Source organism: Onychostruthus taczanowskii, unplaced genomic scaffold, assembly GCF_017590055.1.
Source record: "Onychostruthus taczanowskii isolate IOZ18803 unplaced genomic scaffold, ASM1759005v1 scaffold112, whole genome shotgun sequence".
Taxonomy (NCBI): Eukaryota; Metazoa; Chordata; class Aves; order Passeriformes; family Passeridae; genus Onychostruthus; species Onychostruthus taczanowskii.
In genome coordinates, this window is record NW_024497852.1 from 42,839 (window position 1) to 66,629 (window position 23,791).

General features: G+C 62.5%; 2 protein-coding genes across 2 annotated transcripts; one reads left to right on the forward strand and one right to left on the reverse strand.

Moving 5' to 3' along the window:
- Positions 1-738: 738 nt before the first annotated feature.
- TMEM221 (transmembrane protein 221) lies at positions 739-6,061 on the reverse strand. Its single transcript, XM_041425123.1, has 4 exons — positions 5,772-6,061; positions 3,229-3,314; positions 1,711-2,062; positions 739-1,143 (listed from the first exon to the last, which is right to left on the reverse strand). Exons 1-4 carry the CDS (start codon positions 6,059-6,061, stop codon positions 975-977), a joined length of 897 nt encoding a protein of 298 aa, XP_041281057.1. The 3' UTR covers positions 739-974.
- A 2,879-nt stretch (positions 6,062-8,940) lies between these two features.
- Positions 8,941-21,526, forward strand: MEF2B (myocyte enhancer factor 2B). Its single transcript, XM_041425436.1, has 9 exons — positions 8,941-9,090; positions 15,544-15,623; positions 15,738-15,941; positions 16,013-16,144; positions 17,757-17,910; positions 19,543-19,688; positions 19,855-19,966; positions 20,052-20,139; positions 20,695-21,526. Exons 2-9 carry the CDS (start codon positions 15,570-15,572, stop codon positions 21,017-21,019), a joined length of 1,215 nt encoding a protein of 404 aa, XP_041281370.1. The 5' UTR covers positions 8,941-9,090; positions 15,544-15,569; the 3' UTR covers positions 21,020-21,526.
- Positions 21,527-23,791: the final 2,265 nt, after the last annotated feature.

Sequence of the window (23,791 nt, forward strand, 5' to 3'; positions counted from 1 at the left end):
GGGAAAAGAGTGTTGTTTGCTAAGGGAAAAGTGGGAATATATTGAATTTGTTTGTAACGCAAAAAGTGGGAATATATTTAATTTTTGGGAGATTTTTGGGGAGATTCAAAGAATTTGGAGTTTGGGGATGGAAGGATTGGGAGGAGGTACCCCCAAAATCCTGGGAAGAGAATTCCAGGGTTATCCAGGACAGCATTCCCTGACTGTTCCCCCATTCCCTGAGGGAAAAGAGTGTTGTTTGCTAAGGGAAAAATGAGAATAAATTGAATTTTTGGGGAGATTTTTGGGAGATCCGAAGGGTTTGGAGTTTAGGGATGAGGGGATTGTGAACCCTAAAATTCCAGGAAGAGAATTCCAGGATTATCCAGGACAGCATTCCCTGATTTTTCCCCCCATTATTCCCCACCCCAAATCTCCTTTCTCCCACCCCAAATCTTCTTTTTCCCATCCCAAATCTGTTCCTGGTCACCCCAGACCCCCTTCCTGCCCCCCCCAACTTGATTTCCCCCCCCCCAAAGTTGATTTCCCCCACCCCAAACTTGATTTTCCCCCACCCCAAAGTTGATTTCCCCAACCCCAAAGTTGATTTTCTCCATCCCAAACTTGATTTTTTCCACCCCAAACTTGATTTTTTCCACCCCAAACTTGATTTTTTCCACCCCAAAGTTGATTTCCCCCACCCCACCCCCCATCTGTGCCGGTGCTGAGGATGAGGATGGAGCAGGGAGGAAGGAGAAGGGAAATCAGCCAGGATCTGTTGGAAAAGTGGAATTCTGCTGGTGAAAATCCCAATTTCTGCCCCCCATCCCCATTTCCCACAGCTGGGATGGATTTGGGTTCTCCAAGCAGGCAGCACTGGGATTTTGGAGGAATTTTCCACAAAAAAAAAACCCCAAAACTGTGAAAAACCAGCAACAACTCCTCCCCCAGAGCTGCAAATCCCAGGAAACTCCGGGGAAAATCCCGAATTTCCCTCACACCAGCGTGGAGTCCTTGGTGGCTCTGTGGGACATCACATTCCTCATTCCCCTGGCGATGACATTCCAAGGTTTTCCCTGCTCCTGGAGCAGCCCCGAATCCAGGAGTGTCCTGTGAGTGCGGGACCAGTCCTGGGATGGGGGTTCCCTGGGGAATTCCTTGCTCCTGGACAATTCCCGCTGGGATTCCTTGCTCCTGGACAATTCCTGATGGAATTCTTTGCTCCTGGACAATTCCTGATGGAATTCCTTGCTCCTGGACAATTCCTGCTGGAATTCTTTGCTCCTGGACAATTCCCACTGGGATTCCCTGGGGAATTCCTTGCTCCTGGACAATTCCTGCTGGAATTCCTTGCTCCTGGACAATTCCTGATGGAATTCCTTGCTCCTGGACAATTCCCGATGGGATTCCCTGGGGAATTCCTTGCTCCTGGACAATTCCTGATGGAATTCCTTGCTCCTGGACAATTCCCGATGGGATTCCCTGGGGAATTCCTTGCTCCTGGACAATTCCTGCTGGGATTCTTTGCTCCTGGACCAGTCCTGGGATTCCCTGGGGAATTCTTTGCTCCTGGACCAGTCCTGGGATTCCCTGGGGAATTCTTTGCTCCTGGACAATTCCTGATAGAATTCCCTGGGGAATTCCTTGTTCCTGGACAATTCCTGGGATTCTTTGCTCCTGGACCAGTCCTGGGATTCCCTGGGGAATTCTTTGCTCCTGGACAATTCCCACTGGGATTCCCTGTGGAATTCTTTGCTCCTGGAGCTCAGGTTGCTGCTGGAAGCCGAGCCCGGCTGGGATTTGCCCTCCAGGAAAGGTGGGAAGGAGAATTCCCGGTGGATTTCGGGGCGGGGCCGGGCAGGAGCCGCGTTCCTGAGGTCGCTGCTGTCGCCGGGCTGGGCGGAGTCGTTCTCGTACAGGGCTTGGGAAGGCTCCGAGCCTTGGGAAATCTGGGAAATTTGGGAAGCACGGAGCAGCACGTGGAGCAGGGAGATGAGCAGGACGAGAATTCCAGAGGTGAGGATGCAGGCGCTGGCAATTCCAGCCTCCAGCTCGAACAGCAGCAGCATGAAAAGGGCCAGAGCTGCAGGGGGAGCAGAGCACAGGGCACCCTGAGGGGTGGAAAGCATGGCTTTGGAAAATCCTGGAATGGCTGAGGCTGGAAAAGGGCTCAGGGAGAGCTCAGGAGACCCTGGGAAAGAGCTCAGGAGCCTGGAGGAAAAAGGGATGGATTTGGAAATTCCTGGAATGGTTGAGGCTGGAGAAGAGCTCAGGAGCCAGGAGTAAAAAGGGATGGGTTTGGAAATTCATGGAATGGTTGAGGCTGGAAAAGAGCTCAGGAACAGCTCAGGAGCCCCTGGAAAAGAGCTCAGGGACAGGCTTAGGAGACTGGAAAAGAGCTCAGGAGCCAGGAGGAAAAAGGGATGGCTTTGGGAAAATCCTGGAGTGGTTGAGGCTGGAGAAGAGCTCAGGAGCCAGGAGTAAAAAGGGATGGCTTTGGAAATTCATGGAATGATTGAGGCTGGAAAAGAGCTCAGGAACAGCTCAGGAGCCCCTGGAAAAGAGCTCAGGGACAGGCTTAGGAGACTGGAAAAGAGCTCAGGAGCCTGGAATAAAAAGGGATGGATTTGGAAATTCCTGGAATGGTTGAGGCTGGAGAAGAGCTCCAAGTCCAAGCTGTGGCTGAGCCCCTCTGGGTGCCCCTGCCCACCCAGGGACCCCTGGGTCCATCCAGGGATGGGGACCCCAAACCTCCCTGGGCACTTCCAAGGCCTGGCCGCCCTTTCCAGGAGGAAATTCCTGCTGCTGTCCCACCTGGAGCTCCCTGGGGCTGTCCCCTCCTGTCCTGGTGTCCCCTGGGACCCTCCTGGCTGTCCCTTCCTGCTGGGGACTTGTGGGGATTGGGAATGTCCCCCTGATCCTGCTTTTCTCCAGGCTGGGCCCCTTCCCAGCCCCCTCAGGAATTCTCCAACCCCCTCAGGAATTCTCCAATCCCCTCAGGAATTCTCCAGCCCCCTCAGGAATTCTCCAGCCCCTTCCCAGCCCCCTCAGGAATTCTCCAGCCCCCTCAGGAATTCTCCAGCTCCATTCCCATCTCTGGACCCCTCCAGCCCCTACAAAATTCCAGCCTGGGCCTCTGGAATGGGATTTTCACACTGTGGGAAGGAGCTGGTGGTGCCATTTGTGAACCAAAGCAGAAACCAGTGCAGGGCTGGGCTGGGAGCACTGGGAATACTGGGGGACACTTGCCTGTGAGGTAGAGGCAGAGCCCGCAGCAGAAGAGGCCGATGGCCACGTGCCGGACGCTCCGGCTGTCCAGGAGGAACCAGTCTGCCCTGGAAAAGGGGGAAAAGAGGGAAAAGAACCTCTGGAAGGGCTCCTGGCAGGGAAAACAGCTCTGGGCAGGCTCCAGTCCTGATCTGAGCCCAGGAAAAGTCTCAGGGATGAGGAACACAGAGCTGATGCTGGTCCTGATACGAGCTCAGGAAAAAAATCTGGAGTGAGGAGCTCAGAATTGATCCTGGTCTGAGCCCAGGAAAAATCTGGAGTGAGGAATTCAGGACTGATCGTGATCTGAGCCCAGGAAAAATCTGGAGTGAGGAATTCAGGACTGATCCTGGTCTGAGCCCAGGAGAAAAATCTGGAGTGAGGAATTCAGGACTGATCCTGGTCTGAGCCCAGGAAAAATCTCAGGGATGAGGAACTCAGAACTGATTGTGATCTGAGCCCAGGGAAAAAATCTGGAGTGAGGAACCCCAAACTGATCCTGGTCCTGGTCCTGATCTGAGCCCAGGAAATTTCTGGGGCTGAGGAACCCCAAACTGATCCTGGCCCTGATCTGACCAGGAAATCCCTGGAGTGAGGAGCTCAGGACTGCTCCTGGCCCTGATCTGAGCCCAGGAAAAGTCTGGAGGGAAGAACTCAGAACTGATCCTGATCTGAGCCCAGGAAATCCCTGGAGTGAGGAGCTCAGGACTGCTCCTGGCCCTGATCTGAGCCCAGGAAAAGTCTGGAGGGAAGAACTCAGAACTGATCCTGATCTGAGCCCAGGAAATCCCTGGAGTGAGGAGCTCAGGACTGCTCCTGGCTCTGATCTGAGCCCAGGAAAAGTCTGGAGCCAGCACAGCTCGGGGACATCACCGCCACCTCCTGGCCATGGCCCAAATCCCGCTTTTCCTCCCCGCTCTGCGCGGAGTGCAGCTGGGGAAACTGAGGCACGGGGGAGGGATCTGCTGGAGATTCCCTGGGAAAGGAATCCTCGCAGCGGGGAGAGGCGCAGAAATCCTCCTGAAATTCAAATTATTGGGGAAGAGCCTCCCCACGCTTTGCTCTGGGAGGTTTTGGGAATGCAATTTTTCACCTGTGACCACACAATTCCCAAATTTCAACTTCACAGCTCCCAAAAGGAGCATTTACAGCCCAAAATCCAGGCCGGGATCACGGGAAAATTCACAGCTCGTGGTGGAGGGGAATTTTTTGTTGTTAACTTCCCAGCTCCCACAAAAAGCCGAGTTTGTTGTGGGAATTTTTTGTGTTTTTAGGGAAATATTTTCGCTCTCCTCCGTTAATGAAGCGTTGGAAGAGGCTGAGGAGGCGCTGCTGGAATTTCTCCAGCCCGGTGCTCCGTGCAGAGCCGGGACTGATTGGATTCTCTAATTAGGGACACAAAGTAGCCGTGGAAACGTCGTCATTCCCTTTCAGTGAGTTTTGACTGAAGTCACAGAGGTCCCAAAATTGCGTGAGCCACCCCACCAAGTCCAGTTGTCACCAAAACCCTTTAAAAATCAGATTATCCCCGAGCTGTTTTTTAGTTTTAACCCGGGTGCGGGGCCAGGAGCCCCCCCAGCCCGTTCCAGATCCATGGAAAAAATAAAAGGAATTTCTTTGGGAATAACTCTGCAGGTGTAAAAAGTGCTGGTAATGATTAAATCAACACATAGCTGGGGTTAATGACCCAGCCCTGGGGACATTTTGGTGGCCACCCCAGCAGTGACAACCCCTGGGGGTTGAGGTGACCCCTGGAACTCCCCCCCAAAACACGCTGGGAGTTTCACATCATGGAAATTCAACCCCCTGGATTGTGCAGCCGGGTCTAAACTTGCTGGTCCCAATTCCTAGAGTCTCTGAAACTCAAATTAAAGAGCTCAGTTCCAGCCCTGGGCTTCACGGAGAGGAATTTGGGGCATTTTCCACCGATTGCTCCCCACAACCCCCGTTCGGAGGGGACCCAGCAAATCCTCACGGGGATTTTGGGGCACCAGAGGAGCTGGCACCCCGAACCCCTCATTCCCCGATCCTGCCGCATCCTCCGGCCCTTCCCTCCTGACCGGCCCCTCTGAGCATCCCCCAGACCCCTCTGAGCATCCTCCTCGAGCCCCGGTCCCCGCCTCTCCCAAGCCCCCCCAGTCCCGGTCCCCGCCTCTCCCGAGCATCCCCGGTCCCCACGAGCCCCAGTCCCGCCTCTCCCGACCCCCTATCCCCCGGCCCCTCCGGGCATCCCCCAGACCCCCCCGGGCATCCCCGGACCCCTCCGAGCATCCCCAGACCCCTCTGAGCATCCCCCAGACCCTCCAAGCATTCCCGGTCCCTCCAGCCCCGGTTCCCCTGGCCCCCTCCGAGCATCCCCGCCTCTCCCGAGCCCCTCGAGCGCCGGTCCCCGCCTCTCCCGAGCCCCCCGGTCCCTCCAGCCCCGGTCCCTGCCTCTCCCGAGCATCCCCGAGCCCCTCGAGCGCCGGTCCCCGCCTCTCCCGAGCCCCCCCGCCGCTCCAGCCCCGGTTCCCCGGTGCTCTCACCGCTCGGGCCCGGGCTGCCCCCGGCACAGCTCGGTGCTGCAGTAGCCGTGCAGGAGGCAGAGCAGGAGGCAGCTCACGTTGAGCACCAGGCAGAGCGCGGCCAGCACGGCCGATACCGGCAGCAGAGCGGCGGCCACCGGCTCCGGGAGCGCCCCGCGACCGCCACCGGGAGCGGCCCGGCCCGACGGGAGCTGGAAGATGAGGCTGGAGGAGAGCAGGGCCATGGCAGCGGACAAGGTCCCGAAGAGCAGCAGCACCGTCAGGGCTCGCTGCGGGTACGCGGAGGGCATGGCGGGGCCGGTACCGGCACCGGGAACCGGGGGAACCGGGGGTGCCGAAGGTGCTCCCCGACTCCTCGGTGCCGCCGCTGCGGGAGCCCGGATGGAGAATGGGAGCGGGGAATGGGAACCGGGAACGGGCACCGAGCCGGGAGCGCCTCCGTTCCGCGGCGTCCGCCGGGGCGGGCCCGTCCTGCCTCCGGTCCTGCCTCCGGTCCGGGACCCTCCCGGGCCGGCTCCGCCCCCGGTGGGGCCCCGGGAGCCTCCCGAGGGCGGAGGGAGGAGCGGGGGTGGGGACTGAGGAGGGACGGACGGACGGACAGACGGCCACGGAGCCGCTTCCCGCATTCCCAGCGCTGCCGTTCCCTGGGAAAACCCCGGGATTGACCCCCCCGGTGTGGGACGAGGGCACCGCGATCCCCGCATCCCCCGGGAGAGGCACCTTTGGCCTCCACCTGCGCCGGGACTGTCCCCTGCAGCCCCCGGGGAGCTCCCGAAACGTTCCCAGTCCCGGCAGGCTGAGAAAAGACCCCCGGGCCGGCCCCTGGGACCCCCGCGAGTTTCCCATGTGCTATGAATAGCCTGGGAAGCGGAATCCCAGCGCTCCCGTGGGATCGGCGCCTTCCCCTGGGGCTGGGGGAGGATTCAAACAGGATTAACCCCGGGAAATTCACCCCCAGGGTCGCCTGGCACCTTGGGAAAGGCCCCGCGCTTCCTGGCGCGGGGACACGAGGGGACACGAGGGGACACATCGGGGTCCCGCTGGCACCGGGCGCCACCACTGAGCGTCCCGATCCTGGTGCCAGCAGCCGTGCCCGGGCCGGGCTGTGGGATCCGGACCGAGCCGATCCTTCTGTCCGCAGGAGGAGCAGCGCTGGCTGTCCCTTGCTGTCCCTTGCTGTCCCCGCCATCCCTTTCTGTCCGTTTGGACCGAGCCGATCCTTCTGTCCGCAGGAGGAGCAGCGCTGGCTGTCCCTGCTGTCCCTGCTGTTCCTTGCTGTCTCTGCTGTCCCTTGCTGTCCCTTTCTGTCCCTTGCTGATCCCGCTGTCCCTGCCATCCCTTTCTGTCCCTTCTGTCCCCTTCTGTCCCTTCTGTCCCTGCTGTCCCGGTTGTCCCTGCTATCCCTTTCTGTCCCTGCCATTCCTTTCTGTCCCTTTCTGTCCCTTGCTTTTCCTGCCATCCCTTTCTGTCCCTTGCTGTCCCTTGCTGTCCCTTGCTTTTCCTGCCCTCCCTTGCTGTCCCTGCTGTCCCTGCTATCCCTTTCTGTCCCTGCTGTCCCTTTCTGTCCCTTGCTGATCCCGCTGTCCCTGCCATCCCTTTCTGTCCCTTGCAGTCCCTTGCTGTCCCTGCCATTCTTTTCTGTCCCTACTGTCCCTTTCTGTCCCTTGCTGTCCCTGCTGTCCCTCCCGTCCCGCGTGGGTGGTTCCCGCTGCCACCCTGGGCTCCGGCCGGAGGACCCGGGGCTATTTTGAAGTCCCGCCGTGTTGGCCTTGGCAGCAGCAGGAGTTTTTGGCTCCAGGCTCGTTTCCAGCATTTTTGGAAAGGGGGGGGAGGAGGTGGGGGTGGCAGTCCCTGGGACTCGGCCCAAAGTCCCCAAACCAGCTCCTGGTGACGGCATCTCTGTCCCTTTGCCGTGTCCTGGGCAGGGACAGAGCTCAGCCGTGTCCTCTGCTGGTGTCCCTTGGGGTGCCGCTCTCATCCCAGGGCATCTGCACCCCAGGCTCCCCAAAATCCCGGGATTTTGGGGCAGGAAGATCCTCAAGAGGGAGCTCAAAGCTTTGGAGCCGGGAAGGAGCAGCCGGGCACCCCCTGAGCCGGGGGGACCGCGGGGTCCCTGTCCCCAAAAACGGCTCTGCCTGGCACGGCTGGGAGTGGCCCTGACCCGGGCCAGACCCTGGGCAGTCCGAGGGGACAGGGCAGGACAGGACAGGGATGTCCCACATCCAAAAAGCCACCCCGAGTGTCCCCAAAGTGTCCCAGGGCTGGATGTGTCACCTCAGACTCTGCCGGCTCTTCTGTTCTCCCCCCAGCCGCTCCTCAGGATCAATTAATATTACTGGCGAGGCTAATTAACACTCTGCTAATTGCACTCTGTAAATCGCCAGCTTTAAAAGCAGCTCGGAGGAAGATGTCACGTCCTGAAAGCCTCAGAGCCTCATCCAGAAACTCCTCGTTTCTCCAGGATTTCCTCCTGATCTCTCCAGGATTGGGAGTGGGGACAGGACCCCGAGGATGTCCAGGGGGCAAAAATGTCCCTGATGTGGGGCTGGGTGGGATCTGATTCCCTGATTTCCTTGAATTCCTTGAATTCCCTGAATTCCTTGAATTCCCTGATTCCCCTGATATTTCCTGATTCCCTTGATATTCCCCTTATTCCCCTGATTCCCTGATTTCTGTGATTCCCTGAATTCCCTGATATTCCCTGATTTCCCCTAATTCCCCTGGTACTCCCTGAATTCCCTGATATTCCCTGATTCCCCTGATTCCCTGATATTCCCTGAATTCCCCTGATATTCCCTGAATTCCCTGATTCCCCTGATATTCCCTGATTCCCTGATATTCCCTGATTCCCTGATTCCCCTGATATTCCCTGATTCCCCTGATATTCCCTGATTTCCCTGATATTCCCTGAATTCCCCTTTTCCCACCTGCAGCGCCCCGAACCCCCGACCCCGCCCCTTTCCCTCGCCCCGCCCCTCACCCACGCGGGGGCGTGTCCATGCAAATAAACACCGGCCGCTAGCCAATGGCTGACCAGCCCGGCTGCTGTATGCAAATCTTACGGCGGGGTGGGCGGGGCTATGCAAATGTCAGCGGCGCTGCTCGGCCAGGCGGCGGCAGCGCGCGCTCCGGGGACACGAACGGGACCGGCACCGACAGCGACACCGGCACCGACAGCGACACCGGGACCGACAGCGACACCGGCACCAGCACCGGCACCAGCACCGGCACCAGCACCGGCACCAGCACCGGGGCCTCCGCCGCCCCGCTGCGCTGCCGGGAGCGCGCGGAGCCGCCAGCAGGACGCGCCGCTGCCCAGGTGCGTGTCCCGCGGGGGGCACCGGGGGTCCCGCGCTCCGCTGTCGCCGGCACCGAGCCGAGGGGACGGTGACACACGACAGCACCGCTGTCTACCCCGTTTTTCCTCCACCGCGGCTCCGTCCCCGTGCCGGCGGCCGCACCGTCGGGGCGCACGGGCAGCGGGAGCGGGGCCGGCCCGGGGAGGGGCCGGTGCGGCCGGGCCGGCGCCCGGCGGGCTGCTCTGGGCACGGCGGAGCCCCGGCCCCCGCCCCGCCGTCTCGGGATGGCGGGCTATAAAAAGCCTGTGGTTTGCGCCGAGCTCGGGGCGGTTATTTTTACTCGTGTCTGCGCAGGGAGGAACGCCCGGGTTTAACCCAAAAGTGCAGCCTGGGTGGCAGCCGCCCTGCCCCGGCCCCGCCGCCACCTCCCCGCCACCCCCGGGGCCACCGGCGCCTCTGGGGGCTGCGGCGGAGCTCAGGGCGCTGGGGGAAACTGAGGCACGGCACCGGCGGGCTGTTGGCTCGGTGTGGTTGTAGTGACAGCGGTGACGGCGAGCCTGGTCACCGCCGATGGCACTGTCACCTCGCTGGGGTGGCACAGCGGCCTGGCTGCTCCCGGCACGTGCTGGTGGCAGCCCGGTTATGGGACACGGCCACGACTCCTGCCAGGGGCATCTCCAGGGTGGTGGCACCTCCGTGTGGCATCTCCAGGGTGGTGGCATGTCCATGTGGCACCTCCAGAGTGTCCCAGTGCACCTGGGTCCCCCTGGCACCCGTGGAGAGCCAGGTGGATCCTCTGCCAAATCCTCCTGCCCAGCACAGCCACTGCCAGCATGTCCCTGTCCCTGTCCCTGTTCCTGTCCCCGTCCCTGTCCCCATCCTCGGGGTTTTTTTTACTCTTTTAATGAGAAAAACTCTCCCAGCGCTGCCAGCTCTGGAGTTTCCCAGGGAATGACTTGCTGTGGAAGCTCGGGATGGGCAGGAAAGCGGGGTTGGGCCCACGGGCTGTGCCCCGGGGGACCCCCACGGGCATCCCTGGGGGCACGGCTGGGGCAGGAGCGTGGGTGCCCATCCGGCCAGCCCGGCCCTGGCGCTGTGCCACGGCCCCGCTGCCAGCCGGACGCGTCACGGTGACGTCCGGGAGCTCTGGGGAAGGAGGGATGTGCGTGCAGGCCTCAGGTCTGCTTTAGGATCCCAAACCTTCCCAAGCCCAGGGCACCCACCACATCCCAAAAAAGCGGATTTGGGAAATTTTGGGAAACTTTTGGGAGGTTTCGGTGCGAGGGGAGAGGGATCCTGCCAGCGGTGAGGGCGCTGCAAAGCCTGGCACACTGCTGTGGGGGCACCCAGAAGCATTTGGGGGGAAATCAGGACAATTTACACCCCTTGAATTTCATTCCGCTTCCCAAAAATCCCCGCAGGATTGTCAGGAGCAAACCAGGTGTGTGTGCCAAAGCCGCGGGGCCAGCCCTGAGTGTCCCAAACACAATTTGGGGACCACCCCCCAAATTAACCCCAGCCCAATCCTGTGGCAATTGCGAGTTCCTCCCCTGGATTTGGCACCCTGGGCAGGAGAAGGGTCTCTGTGTCCATCCATCCTCCCGAGGGCCGGGAGCTGCCTCGTTTTTGGGGCCTTTTCAATCCTTCCTCCTTCCTCACACTCATTTTGGAACCGAAAATCCTCCGCCCGTCGGCACCGGGCCGTGGCAGCGCCCGGGACTTTCGCTCTGTGTCACCCCCGGGGTGACAGTGACGGTGACAGCGGGGCTGGAGGGTGGCAGTGTCCCCCAGAGCCCCAAAACCTGAGGGGTTTTATGGGTGCTGGGTATTTGGGAAGCAGGGGATGGGGTTTGGGGAGTTCGTGGGGGTCCCAAAAACCCCTCAGAGCCGCATCCCCACCTTTGCCCTGTTTCCCAGCTGGCTCCTCCCAGCTCCCAGTCCCCACCCAGCGCGGCCAGCCCCGTGCTGGTTTGTACTGGTCACTTGTTTAAACAACCTATAAAAAGCAAGAGGCACAAACTCCGTGCTCAACTTTGACTTTTCCCTGCGCTGGGCTCGGGATGCTGCTCACACCAGCTCAGCCCTTCCCAGGGGATCCCAACCACGGGGCCAGGGCTGGAATTGTCCCTCTGGGCCCAGCCCTCTGTGTCTGGTGCTCCTAAAATCCCCATTTCAAACCCCGTTTCAAACCCCCTTTTAAAATCCCCATGTCAAACCCCCATTTCAAACCCAATTTCCCATTTCAAACCCTCATTTCAAACCCCCTTTTCGAATCCCCATTTCAAACCCTCTTTTCAAAACCCCATTTCAAACTCCCATTTTAAATCCCCATATCAAACCCCCATTTTAAACCCCCCTTTTAAACCCTCATTTTAAATCCCCATTTCAAACCCCCATTTAAAACCACCATTTCAAACCCTGATTTCAAACCTCATTTCAAACCCCATTTTAAATTCCCATTTCAAACCCCATTTCAACCCCCCATTTCAAACCCCTATTTTAAACCCCCATTTAAAATCCCCTTTTCAAACCCTCATTTCAAACCCCATTTCAGACCCCCATTCCCAGCCCCGCTGCCCTCCTGGTCCCATCATCATCCTCTCCCTCCTGTGGGATTTTTCTACTCCTGGCTCAGATTTTCCCCTCCTTTGGGATGGAAACTCTTTCTCCCTGCTGTAATTGTGTTTTTTCCTCCACCAAAACGCTTTTTGGGAGCTGCTAAACGCCACAGGCGGCTCTTTGAGCACCAATTCCTCCCCCAGTCACCCCCAGCTCTCAGATTTGCAGCAAAACCCCCATAATTTGGTAAAAAACCCCTTTCCTGCTCTTTCTGCTCCCCATGGGAGGATGAATCCCTGGGGAGCTCCCAGACCCTGACTCGGGGGTGTTTTAGGGGAGCGCTCAGACCCTGGGGCAGCTTTTTCCTTTAATGCCCCAGCTGCCTGGATTTTAGGGTAAATCCGGTGGATTTGGGATTTCTGGGACCATCCAGGGGTGTGAAGGTGCTGGAGGCCCCGTTGTGGTGCTGGGGATCCCACAGTGGCTCACGGGAAAAACACGCGGCTCTCTCGGGGTTCGTTTGGTGTCAGCTCACTAATTAGGAGCTGGAAATTAGGAATTTACACCCCTGGCACTGTGCAAATGCCCCCTAAAGGCACAGAGGGTGCGGGGGGTTGGTTATAAACCCCATCCCGGCACGGGGGGTCGGGGTGAGGCCGCTGGGGGTGCTGGGAATGGTTGGGATGAGGTGGGAGTGATCCCAATCCCAACCCCAATCCCAACCCTCATCCTGATCCCAACACCGTTCTCAATCCCAAACCTAATCCCAACCCCAAACTCCATCCCAATTCCAATCCCTATCCCTACCCCAACCCCAATCCCAACCCTCATCCTGATCCCAACACCGTTCTCAATCCCAAACCTAATCCCAACCCCAAACTCCATCCCAATTCCAATCCCTATCCCTACCCCAACCCCAATCCCAACCACAATCCCAACCCCAACCCCAACCCTGATCCTGATCCCAATCCCAACCCCAACCCTGATCCCGATCCCAACCCCAATCCCAACCCCAATCCCAACTCCAACCCTGATCCCGATCTCAACCCCAATCCCAACTCCAACCCTGATCCCGATCTCAACCCCAATCCCAACTCCAACCCTGATCCCGATCTCAACCCCAATCCCAACTCCAACCCTGATCCCGATCTCAACCCCAATCCCAACTCCAACCCTGATCCCGATCTCAACCCCAATCCCAACTCCAACCCTGATCCCGATCTCAACCCCAATCCCAACTCCAACCCTGATCCCGATCTCAACCCCAATCCCAACTCCAACCCTGATCCCGATCTCAACCCCAATCCCAACTCCAACCCTGATCCCGATCCCAACCCCAATCCCAACCCCGACCCCGATCCCAATCCCAATTCCAATCCCAACCCCATCCCTGATCCTGATCCCAATCCCAACTCCAATCCCAATCCCAACCCCAACCCCAATCTCAAACCCAATCCCAACTCAAACCCTGATCCTGATCCCAATCCCGACCCCAATCCCAATCCCAATCCCAATCCCAGCCCAAATCCCGGTGTGTGTGAGCACCCATGAGAGGCAGCGGAGCCTGACGGGTGCCAGGAGCACCGGAGGGAAAAATCTCCAGGCTGGGAACTTTGGAATCTCCAGAGCCTTGGATTTGTTGAGGTCCCGGTGCTCAGGGGACATCCCCGTGGTGGGGACAATGCCAGGAGGGGCTCTGGGATCCAGGAGCCCTCTCTGAGTGCAGGTTCCTCCCAGGAATCGGGTTCCACCCTGCCCTGGAGGAGCCACCTGGCTGCAGGTGACAATGCCCATGATGCCCCTGATGGCTTTATCCCAGTTAAAACCCAGAGGGAAAATCTGGACCCCCTGGCACCCTGCACCCCCTGGAGGGACAGGGATACGACTCTGCTTCCTCTGGACGCCCTCCCCCACCTTCCAGGACCTTCTCAGCATCATCCCATGGGTGTTTGCACCTGCCAGGACCCCTTTGGAATCACCCTGTGGGTTCTGGAACCTTCCAGGTCCCCCTGGGCATCACCCCGTGGGGCACTGAGGTACCACAGCATCCAAGGACCTGTGAGGGATTGTCCCCAAGCAAATCCTTGGAGTTATTTCATGTGCCTGCTGAGGTGGGAGACACAGCCATCCATCCATGGATCCATGGATCCATCCATCTGTCCAATCCATCCATCCATCCATCCATCCAGTCCTATGTCCATCCATCATCCATCCATCCATCCATCCATCCAGTCCTATCATCCATCCATCCATCCATCCATCCATCCATCATCCATCCATCCAGTCCTGTGTCCATCCATCATCCATCCATCCATCCATCCATCCATCCATCCATCCTCCATCCATCCATCCATCCATCCATCCATGGATCCATCCATCCATCCATCATCCATCCATCCCTGTGTCCATCCCCCAATCCTCCCCCCAGGCTGAGGCTGTGCAGGGACACGGGGGGGTCACAGCTGGGCCAGCACCCCCTACCCCAAACGTGCCAACCCCAAGGTCCAGCCCCAAACTGCCACCCCCAAAAGGACCCACGGGGACCTGGGGGTGTCCCCAGGGAGCGCCGCAGGTGTCGGAGCCGGGCGGAGCAAGGAGAACGCCCCAGGGATGGTGGGAACGGGAGAACCTCGCTTTTTCCACCAGGGAATTCTCGGCCCTTTCCGGCGGGGCCGGGGTGGTCTGGGCACCCCCTGGACCTCGGGGGGGCGGGCACGGGGGGGGTCGTGCGTGGGCCTGGGGACACAGGGTGGCAGCGGGGCCGTGGGAACGGCAGCGCAATTTCCTTCCATAAATTAAAATTAGTTTTGATCAGCTAAAAATAGCAGCGAGCACGATGGTAAAATGGCAACGTGCTCGAGAGGGGGAAGCGGGACACGCCGGGGGCATCAGGGGACCCAAAGGTCCCCAACTGCACCCCTGGCATCCGGCCTGGCATTGAGGGGGGGCTGCTGGCCGAGCTGGGGGGTCCCAAAGTTGTCCCCAACACGGAGCTGCCACCCCTCTTCTCCCCAGCCCCACTCCTGCCCCGTAGCTGTGGTTTGGGGACAGCAGGGACAGAGCCAGGCCGGGTCTGTCCCCACATCAGGGTGGGCACGAGGGACCCGTTGGGGACATCTCGGTGCCGCCCATGGTTCTGCCCCGCTGGTGGCATTTAGGGATTTTGGGGTGGCTCTTGCTGTGGGGGTGGCAGAAGAGCATTAATTGGGGGGGAGGTGACAGCAGGGGGGTGTCCCAGCGCTGTGCCAGGCTCGGGGGGTGCTGGCACCCCGCAGGCAGGGTGGCACGGGGGGTCACCAGCCCCGTGTCCCTGCTCTGAGCTGGCTCACGCGGCCGCAGGGCTGGGTGGGTGGTTTCGCTTTGCTGTCTCCTCGTGCAGCCACTTCCTGGCCTGCGGAGGTCAAATTTAGTCTGCTGGAGCTTAAAAAAAAAAAAAAAATTTAAAAAAAGTCCCCAAATTTGAAGCTAAAACCAACGCTCCTTTTGTTTGAGGGACCCTCCCCGCCGCCAGCCCGGCCCCCTTTGAAACGCCCTCCCCATCCCACGGAGCCACCGGGAGCAGCTTCGGGAGCAGCCTCGGAGCAAACCCCGGGGTTTGGGGTGAGAACTCTGCTCCCAAAACCCCGCTGAAGCATTTGGGATCTCAGCCGACACCCAAAGGTGCTCAGGGAGTGATGGATTGGGGTGGCTGAGCAAGGCCAAGGGGATTTTCTCTCCTCTAACTCAGCAGAATTTCCCAATTTCCCCTCATTTTCCACTTGGCCACCATCTTCACGGAAGAAGAAATGACCAAACTTCCTCCGAAAATCGATTTTTTTTCACAGCCAAACTTATTTTTGGCGGCGCTGGGGCGGACTCTGGCTGGGGACAGCCCCGAGGGCTGCGGGGCTCAGGCATTTCTCGCTCTCTTCCAGCCCCAAACCCAGCGGAGGAGGCGAAAATGGGCCGAAAAAAAATCCAGATCAGCCGGATTTTGGACCAGCGGAACCGGCAGGTAGGGGTGAGGTGGGATCAGGGAGGATGGGAGGCAAAACCACCTAGAGAGGAGCAATTTTGGGAGAACTTGGCGCCGTTTTTTGGGGAGTTTCACCCCCGGGTTCCCCCTCAGGTGACCTTCACCAAGCGGAAATTCGGGCTGATGAAGAAGGCGTACGAGCTGAGCGTGCTGTGCGACTGCGAGATCGCCCTGATCATCTTCAACAGCACCAACCGCCTGTTCCAGTACGCCAGCACCGACATGGACAAGGTGCTGCTCAAGTACACCGAGTACAGCGAGCCCCACGAGAGCCGCACCAACTCCGACATCCTCGAGGTAGCGGCCGGGGGCGGCCCCCGGGGCCCCGCGGTGGCCGCAGGGACCCGCTCATTGTCACCTCCCCGCAGACGCTGAAGCGCAAAGGGTTGGGGCTGGAGAGCCACGAGCTGGAGCTGGAGGAGGGGCCGGAGCCGCCCGGGGACAAGGGCAGGAGGATCGGGGAGGGCGTGGATCTGTCGCTGGCGCGGCCCAGGTTTTATGTGAGTCGCTGGTGGCACGTGGAGGGTCCCCAAGGGTCCTGTCCTTGGGTTCGGATTCATCCTGAAGGAGCCCCAGGGTCCCCAAGGGTCCTGTCCTTGGGATCTGATTCATCCCGAAGGGCCCCCAGGGTCCCCAAGGGTCCTGTCCCCTCCCTGTCCTTGGGTTCTGGTCTGTCCTGAAGGGGCCCCAGGGTCCCAAGGGTCCTGTGCCCTCCCTGTCCTTGGGTTCTGGTTCATCTTGAAGGGCCCCCAGGGTCCCCAAGGGTCCTGTCCTTGGGATCTGGTTCATCCCGAAGGGCCCCCAGGGTCCCCAAGGGGCCTGTCCCCTCCCTGTCCTTGGGTTCTGGTCTGTCCTGAAGGGTCCCCAGGGTCCCAAGGGTCCTGTGCCCTCCCTGTCCTTGGGTTCTGATTCATCTTGAAGGGTCCCCAAGGGTCCTGTCCTTGGGTTCTGGTCTGTCCTGAAGGGTCCCCAGGGTCCCCAAGGGTCCTGTCCTTGGGCTCTGGTCTGTCCTGCAGGGTCCCCAGGGTCCCCAAGGGTCCTGTCCTTGGGCTCTGGTCTGTCCTGCAGGGTCCCCAGGGTCCCCAAGGGTCCTGTCCTTGGGCTCTGGTCTGTCCTGCAGGGTCCCCAGGGTCCCCAAGGGTCCTGTCCTTGGGCTCTGGTCTGTCCTGCAGGGTCCCCAGGGTCCCCAAGGGTCCTGTCCTTGGGCTCTGGTCTGTCCTGCAGGGTCCCCAGGGTCCCCAAGGGTCCTGTCCTTGGGCTCTGGTCTGTCCTGCAGGGTCCCCAGGGTCCCCAAGGGTCCTGTCCTTGGGCTCTGGTCTGTCCTGCAGGGTCCCCAGGGTCCCCAAGGGTCCTGTCCCCTCCCTGTCCTTGGGTTCTGGTTCATCTTGAAGGGTCCCCAAAGGGTCCTGTCCTTGGGTTCTGATTCATCTTGAAGGGTCCCCAAGGGTCCTGTCCTTGGGCTCTGGTCTGTCCTGCAGGGTCCCCAAGGTCCCCAGGGGTCCTGTCCCCTCCCTGTCCTTGGGTTCTGGTCTGTCCTGCAGGGTCCCCAGGGTCCCCAGGGGTCCTGTCCCCTCCCTGTCCTTGGGTTCTGGTCTGTCCTGCAGGGTCCCCAGGGTCCCCAAGTGTCCTGTCCCCTCCCTGTTCTTGGGTTCTGGTTCATCTTGAGGGTCCCTACGTCCTTCTTGACCCCTGGTTTGTCTTGAAGGGTCCCTGAGGTTCCCCAAGGGTCCCGAGGGTCCCTGTCCCTGGCCCCTGTGTGTCCCCAAGGGTCCCGAGGGTCCCTGTCCCTGACCCCCGTGTGTCCCCAAAAGTCCCCAAGGGTCCCGAGGGTGGCTGTCCCTGACCCCCGCGTGTCCCCAAAAGTCCCCAAGGGTCCCGAGGGTCCCTGTCCCTGGCCCCCGTGTGTCCCCAAAAGTCCCCAAGGGTCCCGAGGGTCCCTGTCCCTGGCCCCTGTGTGTCCCCAAGGGTCCCGAGGGTGGCTGTCCCTGGCCCCCGTGTGTCCCCAAAAGTCCCCAAGGGTCCCGAGGGTCCCTGTCCCTGACCCCCGCGTGTCCCCAAAAGTCCCCAAGGGTCCCGAGGGTGGCTGTCCCTGACCCCCGCGTGTCCCTGCAGAGCCCGGTGCCGCTGCCCGAGGCCGCCTACGGCAGCTCGTCCCCGGCCACCGAGGGCAGCGGCAGCAGCTCCCCGCAGGGCCAGGGCCGCTCTCCCGCCTTCAGAGCCGCGGCTCCAAAGCCACCGGGACGGTCCCCAGGGCCACTGCCCCCAGGTAGGCTCGGGGACACTACGGGGGGTGGGTACAGGGCAAGGGACCCTGCCGTGGGTGTCCTGTCCCCACCCTGGGCACCCTGTCACCACCACGGGCCCCTGTCCTTGCTATGGACACCCCATCAACGCCCTGGGCACCCCATCCCTGCCCTGGGCACCCCATCAACGCCCTGGGCACCCCATCCCTGCCCTGGGCACCCCATCCCTGCCACAGACACCCCATCTCTGCCATGGACTCCCCGTCCCCACCATGGGTACACCATTCCCTCCATGGGCACCCCACCATGGGCACCCCGTCACCCCCCTGGACACCCCATTACCACTCTGGACACCCCATCCCCACCATGGTCACCCCATTCCCTCCATGGACACCCCACCATGGACATCTCACTCCCACCATGGGCACCCCATTCCCTCCCTGGACACCCCACCCTTCCATGGGCACCCCATCCCCACCGTGGACACTCTGTGCCTTCCACAGACACCCCATTACAACCATGGGGTGTCCATTTCCAACATGGACACCCCATTCCCTCCATGGACACCTCCTCCTTTCCACGGACACCCCATCCCCACCCTGGGTACCCCATTCCCTCCATGGGCACCCTACCATGGACGCCCCATTCCCACCACGGGCACCCCGTCACCCCCCTGGACACCCCATTACCACTCTGGACACCCCATCCCCACCATGGACACCCCATCCCCACTGTGGACACTCTGTCCCTTCCACGGGCACCCCATTACAACCATGGGCACCCCATTTCCAACATGGACACCCCACCCTGGGTACCCCATTCCCTTCATGAGCGCCCCACCATGGACACCCCATTCCCACCTTGGGCACCTCCTCCTGTCCATGGACACCCCATCTCCACCCCGGACACCCCATCCCCACCACGGACACCCCACCCCGGACACCCCATTCCCGACCTGGGCCCCCTGTCCCTGCCACTGCCACCCCATCCCTTCCCCGGGCGCCCCCCGCGCCCCGCGGGGATTTTCCCCGCCCGGCCCCGCATGCAAAGCTCCTCTCCCGGGGCCTTCCCGGGCGCGGGGCCGGGGCTGCGTGGGCAGCAGCGGGGCCGCAGCTGTGGAAACACCGGCCCGATCTCGCTCCAGCTGCTTCCTGTGCCCTGCCCGGCGCCCTGCCCGCAGCTGTGCCCTCAGCCCGTGCCCACCGCTCCCTCCCGAGCGGCACCGCCCGGCACGGGGGGCTCATCCCCTGGGGGTGACACAAAAACGCCACAAACCCCGGGGTTTGGGCAGAAACCCCCCCGGGGTGGGAGGTGGCACGGCACGGGGACAGGCAGCATCCCAAATCCTTGGTGGGGACAGTTTGGTGGCCTCAGGCGCGCTGGACATTCATCCGGGTGGGGGGTGCCCCCCAGCAGGGGACTTGCAGCCGCTGTCCCCCGTTTGTGGCCCCAGAGCCACATCCAGCCGCTGCCTCGGCGTGTCACCTCCTGTCACAGCCCAGGTGGCCCCTGGAGGAAGTGGCTCTGCCGGAGCGCGGCACCGTGCAGGCACACACGGCCGCCCGCGGCTCCGGGGCCACCGCGGCCACCGCGGCCACCGCCACGGGGATCCCCCGAGGATCATCCGTGCGTCCTGCTGTCCCTCTGTCCCCCAGGGCTCAGCTACCCCCTGTTCCCTGCCGCCAGCCTGAGCCGCGCCCTGGCCACCAAGACGCCACCGCCGCTGTTCCTGGGGGCCGAGGGCCGGCGTGGCGAGTGCCAGGGCAGCGTGGCGAGCGGCCGGAGCGGTGCCAGCGCGGCGGTGAGTCAGCTGTCCCCAAGGCCACGCGGCTGTCCCCTCCCCAAACCCCGCTCCTCCCGTGCGCCCCTTCCTCCGCGGCCTTGCTGCGGGGCTCAGGGAGGGGTGGGGAAGGGTCCCCCGGGGGTTTGGGGCACAGAACCGATTGGGGTCCCCCCGTTTCCCGCAGCGGCCGCTGTACCCCGCCCTGCAGACGCTGAGCCCCGTGCTCAGCCCGGGCAGCTCCGGCCTCCCGAGCCACGGCCTCGCCGGCTTCCCCTTCCTCAGCCCGGCCCAGGCGGGTGAGTGGCGATCCCTCAGCCTCGGGACAGCGCTGTCCCCTCCTTTTGTCACCCTCCCCTCTCACTGTGTCCTCCCACCCCGCAGATTTTGGGGCTGGCGAGGTCCCGCCGCCCCCCGGATTCCTGCAGCCCCCCGCAGCGTGGCAGCACCCCCGGGACATGGCAGCGCTGGGGTGAGGATGGGGTGGCCCTGGCGTGGGGACAGGGCAGGGGACAAGGTGGGGATGGGGTGGGGACAGGGCAGGGGGGACAGCGGGGAGCAGGAGGGGACAGAGCAGGGGATGGGGTGGGGATAGAGTAAGAGAGAGCAGGGAACAGGGGGGACAGGGCAGGGGACAAGGCAGGACAAGGGGGACAGGGCAGGCGTGATATGGCAGCACTGGGGTAAGGACAGGGTGGCCCTGGGGCAGGGGATGGGGGGGACAAGGCGAGGGTGACCCCATTCTGCTGCACCCACGGGTGTCGCTCCCAGCCACGGGCGCTGCTGGTACCGAGGGGCAGCCCCCCACCCACCAGGAGGCTCTTGGGAGTCACCCCAAAGCACCCCCAGTTATTCCCAGCCGGGTTCCCCCATGGATTTTGTCCCCATGTCCCGTCCCCCCCCAGCAGCCCAACTGGGCCAGAACCAGTCCAGAACAAGAACTTGGGGAGGGTTCTCAACCCCTCTAGGGGTGACCCCCGGCAGGTGACACGGGGACATCCCCTCACCCCGTCCCCTCTCGCCGCAGGGCCAGCAGCCGGATCGTCCCCGCGGAGGAGCCAGCCGCTGTCCCCGGCGTGTCCCCGCAGCACCAGGCCATCAGCATCAAGTCGGAGCGGGTGTCGCCGGGGCTGGGCTGTCCCCCGGGCACCCCCCAGCCCCCCCTGGCCAGCCTGGCATCCCTCAGCGAAGCCTCCCGAGCCCCTGGCGACCTCCAGCCCCGCGATGACTTCGCCAAGGGCTTCCCCCCGTACGCGCCGGGGCCGCCGCGGCCGCTGCCGGACGAGCAGAGGGTCCCTGTCCCCCCTGTCCCCACGCGGAGGGGACAGCCCGTGGACGTTTGGCAGAGATAGCGAGGCCGGCGGGGTGCGGGGAGGGGGAACACCCCTCTCGGGGGAGCAGCCCCCCGCTCCTCCCCCGTCCCAGCCCCTCGGGAAGCCCCCCCGTGCCCCCGGTGCCACCTGCAGGGTCACTGTCCCCATCCTTGAGACCCGTCCCCCCCCTCCCCGGCGCCCCCAAATGCCACCAGGCCCCCTCCTTTCGGCTGTGCCCCCCGCGCGGCCAGGAGCCCGGCGCTGTCGCGGTGTCCTGCGCGGTGGCGCTGGGCGCTGTCCCCTCCTGTCCCCGCGCCTGTCGCCGCGCCAGCAGCGTGTCCCCAGCGAGCGGGAGTGGCCGGGAAGTGCCACGCGGTGGCAGCAGGACTGAGAGCGGCGGCAGCGGCTCCAATTCCGGCCCAACCCCGCGGAGATTGGGGACAGGGGACAGGGGACAGTGCTGCGCCCCCAGCCAGGGGCTCTTTTCTATTTATTATCCTCGCACCAATAAAGAGCTGGGGGGCTCGGGCTGTCTGCTGTGAGGTTTTTGGGCTCAGGCAGCCCGCTTTGGGGTGGCACGGCATTGATGTCCCCACGGGAGGGGTGGCACGTGCCCGGAACCCCTCGGTCTCAGCGTCGCTGTCCCCCCCCTCCGTGTCCCCCAGGCTCAGAGCCACCCCTCAGGGGTCACTGAGCAGAGGGATGAGTGACAGCCGGGTCACCCCCCCCCCCCCCCCGTGTCCCCCAGGCTCAGAGCCACCTCTCAGGGGTCACTGAGCAGAGAGATGAGTGACAGCCGGGTCACCCCTGGTCTGGTCAGGTCGCTGGGGCTCAGCCGTGCTGCTCCCACCCCTCGGTGACCCCAAAAAGCCTCTCGGGGGTCTCGGAGCACGGGGGAGAAGGAAAAACCCCTGAAAATCGGGATTTGGGGGGCAAGTCGGGGTTTACGGGGGTGTGGGCCAGGCCCAGCTGAGCCGAGCCTGTTTTAGCTCAGGGCTGGGCTGGCTTTGGGGGTTCTGCCGAGTTTTGGGGTGCGGGAGCATCCCCTGCTGTGCTGGGTACGGCCACAGGCACGGCCACCCTGCTGGGGGGGGACAAGGAGGGACAGCAGGGTCCTGCAGCGCCATCACCCCACGGGGACACTCTGGGGGGGTCCGGGTCCCCCCCCAGCACCGCTTGGGCACCCCCAGGTCGGGATCAGGCGGGACTGGGGGTCCCCCACACCCTCCAGCGCCGAGCTGGGCCCCTTCCCTCGGCTGGGGGTGAGGGGGGGGATTACAGCCCCGAGATTAAAACCTGGGCGGGAGATTAATCCTGGGAAGAGTTTGCCCGGTTTAATAGAGCGCCATAAATACCAGGCGGGATTAGGGGGCTGTGCCGAGCCCCGGAGCCGGGCTGGGCCCAGGGCCGCCCCCCCAAAGGGTGGCAGGTCCCCTCCAGGGCCACCTTTGGGACCGGCCCGGGGTGTGTGAGGCGACACAGCGGGTGCGGGAGCGGGGGCTGGGGTAAGAGACACTGATTGAATAGCAATGACTGCATGATTTATGGTTTGCATTATTGCACGGCTCATTTGAATATATGCTAATCAGGCTTTTTTTTTTTTCTTTTTTTTTTTTCTTTTTTTTTTTCTCCTCTCCCCTGGTTTTGTTTGTAAGATTTAGATTTGCTATGGCAACCCGCTGGCATGGAAGGAGCGCCAGGAAATGTCAGGGCGAGGTGAGCCCCGGGGAGGGGCCGGGGGTTGGGGGGGCGGGGGTGGTGGCACCGGCGGGGGGACACGTCGCATCCCAGCACCGGGACACGGGAACGGCCGGCGGGAGCCGGAGGGCAGCGGCGGGAGCGCCGGGAGCCGCCGGAGCTGCGCATCCCACCCGTGCCTGCAGGTCCAGTACCGCCCATTGCGACACGTCCCAAACTGGGCTCGGGGGGTGCCCTGGGGTGTCCCCAGCCCCGCTTCGGTCCCCTCAGAGCGGCCTTTCTGTCCCTTTGTCGCCAGCCTTGCGGAGAGGGTGGCGTGCCCCATGGCACTGCCCCAAAGGTGGCACCCAGGGACCCGCAGCTTCCTTGGGGCGCTGGGGGTGACACTGGCGAGCGACAGAGCCGCGGTGTCCCCCCACTCACGGCCCAGCGTGGCCACCTCTGGCGCTCTGTGTCCCCTTCCCAGCCTGCCCGGGAGGTGGCCCAGTAAATCCCAGTTACCTGCAGGCCCAGCCGGGGGGTCCGCGCTGCTCCGGGGGTCGCTGGGCTCCGGAGGAGCTGCCGGGGCTTTGTCCCCGCTCGGAGCCGGCGCCTCCCCCTGTGCTGCGGGCGGGAGGTGCTGGGGGGACCCCCACCCCAATTTGGGGGTCGGGGACCTTTCCATGCCGGCCTGGGATGGGTGGGTTTGGGGTTAATTGCTGCCCACAGCAGCCCCGGTCAGCGGGTCCCCTGGGGGGTGATGTCCCCGTTCCGAGGGGACATTCCGGGTGACCACGGGGTCCCCCCGCTGTCCCCACCCCTCTGCGCAGCTCAGGGACCGTCCCGTGCCCTCGGGCAGCGCCGGGGACACTCCGGATTGTCACGGTGGCTCCGGGTGTCCCTGCAGGGCCGCCCTCTCCAACCGGGACCGATCTCCGCGCTCCCGGGGCCGCTCCCCGCCGTATAACGGGGCAGCCGCGAGCCCCGGGGCTGCGGCCCCGACGGAACGGAGGCGACCGGGCCCTGCTGGCGTCCCCGCCGCATCAAACCGGGGCCGAGACGGGCACCGAGGGCTGCCTCTCCCCCGGTGCATCCTCCCCCAAACACCCACTTTGTTGTTTTGCAAAAGCCCTG

Bases quoted from the DNA above. Each gene is read 5' to 3' on its own strand.
- TMEM221 (XM_041425123.1), bottom strand. From the start codon at position 6,061: ATGCCCTCCGCGTACCCGCAGCGAGCCCTGACGGTGCTGCTGCTCTTC. The intron at 3,315-5,771 runs GTGAGAGCACCG...CCCCTTTTCCAG, and splicing joins GGGCAGCCCGGGCCCGAGCG to GGCAGACTGGTTCCTCCTGG. The intron at 2,063-3,228 runs GCAAGTGTCCCC...CTCCCCCTGCAG, and splicing joins GCTCTGCCTCTACCTCACAG to CTCTGGCCCTTTTCATGCTG.
- MEF2B (XM_041425436.1), top strand. From the start codon at position 15,570: ATGGGCCGAAAAAAAATCCAGATCAGCCGGATTTTGGACCAGCGGAAC. The intron at 15,942-16,012 runs GTAGCGGCCGGG...ACCTCCCCGCAG, and splicing joins CCAACTCCGACATCCTCGAG to ACGCTGAAGCGCAAAGGGTT. The intron at 17,911-19,542 runs GTAGGCTCGGGG...TCTGTCCCCCAG, and splicing joins CCCAGGGCCACTGCCCCCAG to GGCTCAGCTACCCCCTGTTC.